The sequence below is a fragment of the Populus alba genome, chromosome 4, assembly GCF_005239225.2.
Source record: "Populus alba chromosome 4, ASM523922v2, whole genome shotgun sequence".
NCBI classification, from domain to species: Eukaryota; Viridiplantae; Streptophyta; class Magnoliopsida; order Malpighiales; family Salicaceae; genus Populus; species Populus alba.
The window spans coordinates 509,586-516,430 of NC_133287.1; the positions used below are offsets into that span (position 1 = coordinate 509,586).

At 31.7% G+C, this 6,845-nt stretch overlaps 1 protein-coding gene across 2 annotated transcripts; it reads left to right on the forward strand.

Moving 5' to 3' along the window:
• Positions 1-1,878: 1,878 nt before the first annotated feature.
• LOC118058429 (uncharacterized) lies at positions 1,879-4,201 on the forward strand. 2 transcript variants are annotated; one of them, XM_073408520.1, is made up of 7 exons: positions 1,879-2,085; positions 2,188-2,285; positions 2,481-2,571; positions 2,668-2,794; positions 2,893-3,076; positions 3,584-3,728; positions 3,824-4,201. In XM_073408520.1, the coding sequence occupies exons 1-7, from the start codon at positions 1,993-1,995 to the stop codon at positions 3,971-3,973; spliced, it is 888 nt and encodes a 295-aa protein (XP_073264621.1). In that variant the 5' UTR covers positions 1,879-1,992; the 3' UTR covers positions 3,974-4,201. The 2 variants fall into 2 exon arrangements, with proteins under 2 accessions (XP_073264621.1, XP_034927026.1); XM_035071135.2 differs by having other exon boundaries at positions 1,880-2,085; positions 3,820-4,201.
• The last annotated feature ends 2,644 nt before the right edge of the window (positions 4,202-6,845 follow it).

The following is a 6,845-nucleotide window of genomic DNA, read 5'->3' on the forward strand; positions in this document are numbered from 1 at the left end:
CTTGTGCTTGACCGCGGGTTATAATTTTTTCTTTTTCAAAAAAATACAAAGTATACATGTAGGTTGCTTCAAAGTATTTTTTTTACATGAAAAATTTAAAATAAATTGAAAAGCGTACGCAATTATCTAATTAAATAAATAAAAAATCGTTAACACTAATAAAAAACAAACTATAAAATGAAATATTCAATCGATTATGTTTATTAAACTTATTTATTTAAAATAAATAAAAGTTAAATTCATCCTAAAAAAACCCAAGGCTTAAACGATAAATAAAAATTAAACTATCAGAATAAATTTACACTATAAAACATATTACGCAAGGCCTAATATATCAACAAAATATAAGGAATGGATATTTGTCAATATAATATAAAGATATATTAAAAAAGAGATACAAAAAAGTCTCAAGAGAACCCGACAACCAACCCAGGTCAATAGATCAAATACATGATATAGGACATGAAATTTGGATGACCCCATAAATAGAAAATTGGAAAAAATATGGGCAAAAAAATATTTGAAAAACAACGCTTTAAAAAAAGATCAAAATCAACTTGAGTTAATCTTTCAGATCTATGATTCGAGTCATGAGACCAAGGTGACCCAATTAAAGGTAAACCTTAAAAATCTAAGAAGCAAGATTCTTAATTAAAAAATTTGAAGGATGAAATTGAGAAAAAAAAAATCAATAAAAACAACAATGCAAAACAAAACAAATAGCAATTAAAAGAATTAAGACTAAATTCGACATAAAAAATAAAATAAAATAAATTTTTATGGATGGAATTGAAAAAAAAAAATTTTTTTTTAAGAAAAATAGTAATTACAAGAATCAGGACCAAATATGACATAAAAATTAAATGAATACGAATGCTTAGGAATGGAATTGAAAAAAAAAACAAATCAACCAAGAAAATGATTAAAAAAATAGCAATAAAATAATGAGGACCAGATTCGATAAAAATTAACAAAATCAAACAATTAGAGATGAAATCGAAAATAAAATTCAATTAGAAATAATCAATGTAAATAAAACAATTGCACTTAAGAGAAGAATGAGTGAATCAAAAGAAAAAAAAAAGAAATTGAAGGGCTAATATAATTTTTTATATGTCCAACACACAATGTGAGAAAAAAAAAGGAAAAAAGAAAGAAAAAAAAGTAAAGTAAATTAGTGTCAAACCAAACCCAACCATCATACACACGCACCACCAGACAGAAAAAAAATGCTTAAGAATCTAATTATACAGCAGAATCATGATTCAAATAACTAGAATCAGCTACACACGCCACTCCAAAACATGCGCCAATAGTTTTTTGTCTCAATTTTTTTATTTGTACAAAAATGATAATGCCCTTAGTATTAAATAATAATAACAAAAAAAAATATTATAAAATTATAACAAACTCCATAAAACCAAGACTAACAATTTTAAATGGTAAAGATAAAGAGTAAACATACTATTCATTAATTTGTAAAAAAACAAAAATATCTCTCTAACTAAATAATAATAATAAAAAAACCATAATAAAATTATAATTAAGTCATAAAAGTTAAGGCTAATAAATTTTAATGGTAAGGATAATAAAATAATAAAATAATTATTAAAAAATCAAAATTACTATAAGATTTCTGGACAATATGATAAGTGTACTTTATAAAAATTACTTTATAAAAATTAAAAAGATATTGTTGCCCCCTTAACAAATAAAAATTGATGAATTAACTATATGCAAATATCATTTTATCCCTTAAACAAAGCCTTATAAATAAAAAAAAATAAAGAATAAAATAATAATTTTATTGTAATCAAGATATATTTTTACTGTGGATTGGGGTTCAATAGTTTTTCAGTTATTAAGGTTGGTTCGTGGACAGCAATGCGTCACCAATCAACAACGGAGTCAAACTGCAGCCTTAACTGTCTCGAAAGTCATTTATCTAAACTGAAATTTAGGGAAAAAAACTGTAAATTGTAATATGAATAAATGAACAAGAAAGGGTTATCGATTTTAATGCGAACTAAAATGAGACCCAATAATGACCCATCAAAGATCTCTTCTTTCTCGCCTTCTCTATCTGTAAGTAATTTTGATTTTTTTTTTTGTTTTAATTTATTGAGAATTTTGTTTTTAATTATCGTTAAGTATTGCAAATACTTAATTTATTTGTTTCAAAAACAGAACGGGATTAACCAAATGATGACTGATCCTCCAAGAAATCAACGGTCTACTGATGATTCCTGCAGCAACTTCAGTGCTTCTGGGAATCATTACGAGAGGTCTTCATTTTATTTATTTTTTATGTTGATTTGTTGTTTTTTTATTTTTATTTTTAGTGGGATTTGATTGTTTTATTTATTTATTTATCATTTATGTTGATTTTTTGTTTATTATTATTATTAGTGGGATTCGATTGCTTTTTTATAATTTTAATTTTTTTTGTTATTAATTTATATTATCACATTGATTTATAGGACTTTAGATGTAGTGAAGGACTCCATGGGCTTGGCGATATCGCTGAACAAAACTGAATCTTTGGATGTTGTACTTGATGATTTCTCACAGGTAGATATAGATATATAAAATTAAGAAATTTGTGATCAGTGTTTTTGTTTGATGTACTGATTTGAGGATTGTAAACTCTGTGTGTGTGACTTTTAGGGTTATTTTAGTCTTTCGAATGAAAATCGGAAGAAATTGGTGATTGTGCTTGCAAAAGAGTATGATCTTAATAGGATACAAGTTCGTGAATTATTGAAGCAATATCTTGGACTTGAGCTTCGTAGTGGTGAGGTTTTTGTTGGATGTGTTACTGTTGTCATGTTTGTGTTGAGGTTTGTATGGATGTTTTGTGAGATTGACGAGTGTAGGTGTTTTGAGTTTCAGGTAATGAAGGTGAATTGAGTAATGTTGATGACGAGAACATGTTTTCTGCATTCTATCGGATTGAGAGAAACTTGAGACAAGCTCTTAAGCCAACATACAATGTTCTTTTTGAACGACTTAATAACTATACTGGGGGATTGAAGTTCTTGTCACTTCTTCGAGCAGATATTTTGTCCTTTCTTGGGTAAGGTTATGGTTTTTTCTGCATATTTGCATGGATTTTCTGTTTTGATTTCGATGTGCTCGGCATGACTCGAGTCATTGGAAACATATATTTATTAGAAACTTATATGGAAAAAAGGAAGAGAGAACGATTTTGTTTACCAACTTTAATATTTTTGCTTCTCATTTTGATTGTCTTTTGAGTTTTTAGATGTCTGTGTGTAGAAGCAGCCACAAACACTGTTGTCAAAGTGCTGCAGCTTCTACCTTTTGATGCATTAATGTTGCACTTCCATCAGTCTTACACAATTTCATTTTCCATCCAATGAATTGGTTCTTTTTACAAGGTCTTGCAAATTAATTGACTGTCAGAATGCATCATTTTTTTTCTTGAAGAACTTTTACTGATCATTATTGTTAGTTTGTTACTGCTGGCATTAAGTTTTAATATATGCTAAGTTAGTGGTATACCGATAGCAATATATGGTGATGGAATTCAGAATTTCATTAGTTGATTCTTTGTGTGCAGAGAGGAAAATATTGCCTCGTTGCGAGCATTAGATTCCTGCTTAAAGGAGAAACTTAGTACTTGGCTTAGTCCAGCTGTGTTGGAGCTTCATCAGATTACGTGGGATGATTCTGCTTCTTTGCTGGAGAAAATTGTGACTTATGAGGTATGTTTCTTTAACCTGTCTTGCACTACTCATGGATCTAATGGTTTCCTTGTCTGGGCTGTGTATATTCTAATAGTGCTGTTTTGTCCAGGCAGTGCATCCAATCAGCAATCGTTATTTTGGATCTTAAAAGAAGGTTGGGTGTTGGCCGCCGTTGTTTTGGATATTTCCATCCCAGCAATACCAGGTTAAGCAAAATCTTTCACTGCATGCATGGACAGTGCAGTCATTATCCTTTTACCTAACCATTTGGCTAATGTTATTCATACATGTGATAGAAAGTCTGTACCTCAAAGCATTGGTGCAAATTATTTGGCTTCCATTCAAATTGAATGTAAAGGTAGTAAATGTTCAATAAACTGTTTCATATCCTGCACATGTCATTGGGAATTTTTTGATGGAGATTAACCTCACCAATGCGAGAAAGGCAGATACCTCGCAAATAAAAATGGTGTTGATTAGTGTCTTTATCAGTAAATGGGATTTGGAGTGCGGCTTAAATTTATTGAGTTAAGATCTTTAAATCTGTCTCAAGCAAATAATAAAAAAAATGTTTAACCCAGAAATCACAGACTTGATTAACAAATAATGAAGTTGGAAGTTAATAGATTACTTCTACTTTTTTTTATTTAAAAAAACAAATTTCAACAGAATTTTTAACTATTTATTCACTGTGGTCCTCAATCTTGAAATTCTTTTAGGGCGAGCCCCCTTATTTTCATAGAATTGCGCTTCTTGAAGAATGTGGCCTCAGACAATACAGCGTTCATTTCACAAATTGAAATTTGCTATTTTAGAGCATTGCTGACAGCTTTCTTTAAAATGTAAACAGGAAGTTTTGCTGGAGTTCCTTCCCATTACCTGCAACATGAGGCTGGCTTGGCATTATTTTATTCTATATCGTCAACTCAGGTAAGAATAATTACTTCTACCTATTCTCTCTTTATTTCAGATTGAAGGCATGTGTGGTTGCAAAGATTTAGTTTGACAAGCCATGTGATGGTGATTATCAATTAGGAATGTATAAAGCTCAAATAAACCTTACCACACCTAGTATTTCTGCTCCCTTTTTGCTTGAGCCCTTTTGCCTTTAGTTGAACTATACTCCAGAATATTTTTGGTGAGAGCAAACTGCATATTTTATACCTACCCTTGGCCTACAAAGAAAGCCTATTCTTCTTTTCCACTGATTGTGCCCCTGTAGCAATTGCTGTTTTTTGTTTACCACATGCGCCTTTTTACTGATTGAGGACTTATAAGACCGTTGGCAATTTGAAAAATAAAGTGTTTTTTGTGTAGAATACAAGTTGTTTTTTGGTGTTGCCACTCGTATTTACTTTGTTGACAGCTATTGTTTATCCATAACAGAGTGTTGAACAACAAAACTTTTGATTATCTGCCCTTTTCCTTTTACCTGATCACATACTACAGAAGTTAAACAGCCCTGGCTTGCAGGGATCAATCTAGGGAAATTTCTTAATTAAACGCATGATTACATTGGTGAAAAAGAGATATGCCACAAATATCTGTACAGTATTTTTTCATTCTCGCTTCTTATTAAAATTAAAAAAAACTGGTATCTTTATTGAACAACTTTCCCTGTAAGCATTGTTGCTTCATTCAGTTTGAAGCATGAATATTGTCATTTTTTTTCTTGGCGTAAGCAACTGTGTTTACTTGCCGTATGAACCTCCCCTCTTCACTCGATTAAAGTCCTTTTGATATTAGTTTGCTTTTGTGATTGGAAAAGAAGAAGTTACACTGATTTCTTTGTCATTTTCTGGAACCTGGAATGCCATGGTTTAATCTTAAAGTTGTTTGTCTTTGTGTGAGATTTTTATTTAGTTATGCTGACATTTGTCATTTATTCTACAAAGACAATTTGCAACTCCTAGCCCCAATCACCCGGATTCATGCAAATGGTTGGCTATCCTAAGTTGGACGTTCTCAATCAGTATGCTTAAAAAAGTTTGACAACATGGAACCCCACCAAAACAGGTGGAATCTCTGGCTCACCTTTTCAGGATAACTACTTGAACCTGATTGAAGAAAGAATGCTTTTTTGATTCTGCTCCGTAAGTTTCTATTTGTCTATCTGTCTCTTTGAATCTTTTGATTATTCAGCAGATTACATTTATCCCCAAGATAGTCTGCGCAAACCTCAACATATTTTCCCCCCAGTAGCATCCTGGAATACCATTCTTATAAAAATACAGCCTGCCTTCCAAATTTTCCTTTTTTTCTTGCTTCATTCACCCCTAGCGGTCATACACGAAACCATTAGATCTTTTCTAAACCATAATTATCCTACATTTTTTTTACCGGACCCTCAACACATAATGAGACTTACTAATTCCCTCACCCAGCAACTCATTTTTTCACCTTTTTACTATCTTGCTTTGCTATTTCTTAATGCAAGCAAATCCCAAAGAAGCCCTAAAACTTGTTCTTTCACCAATTTTAGGCTCAAATTGCTTTTATAGGTTTTCCTAGCTACACAAAACACATACACAGAGTATTGCAAATATGGCTTGCTTCTGATAGTCAGGATTGATTCTGAAAGCCCTGTAACCTAATTAAGTTTGTACTTCCTCTTATGTCTTACACAATTAGTACTTTGTGTCCAAAGCAAGCTGCAAAGTACCTCTTTGAAACAACATTGAAAAGTTTGCAGGTCCAGTCCCCAGCATATAAAATAATGGATACATGATCCTTGATGCCTCTCGTTCCTTCAAAACTCTAATGCGTCTGTGCACAACCTCATCCATTGTCCTCTTGGAACTAATAAGGATTGATTACTATTATGTTTCTAAAAATCACATCGAACCATGTTAAAAACTTACATTACGGCATTTGCTATAGGCTGCGATAAACAACACTTTTACCTGTAGGGAGACTTATTGCTGGAAAAAGTGGCATGGAAGTGATGCTTAAACTTGCTGACATCCAAAAATTATGAGAGCTCGGATGGTTCAGCTAATTACTTCTGCTTATGAACCCCCCTCTACATGGCGGCCTGTGTGCCAGGTAAAGATAACCTTAACATTCACAGTCGAATTAAAAGTGCCCGGCCAGGGGGCTTTGAAAAGCACTCACTGTTTATATTATCTCCTCTCC

Excerpts from the sequence above, each read along its gene's own strand:
- LOC118058429 (XM_073408520.1), top strand. The coding sequence starts at position 1,993 with ATGAACAAGAAAGGGTTATCGATTTTAATGCGAACTAAAATGAGACCC. Across the intron at positions 2,286-2,480 it reads TCTGGGAATCATTACGAGAG|GACTTTAGATGTAGTGAAGG; the intron begins GTCTTCATTTTA and ends ATTGATTTATAG. Across the intron at positions 3,729-3,823 it reads AGAAAATTGTGACTTATGAG|TGCATCCAATCAGCAATCGT; the intron begins GTATGTTTCTTT and ends TTGTCCAGGCAG.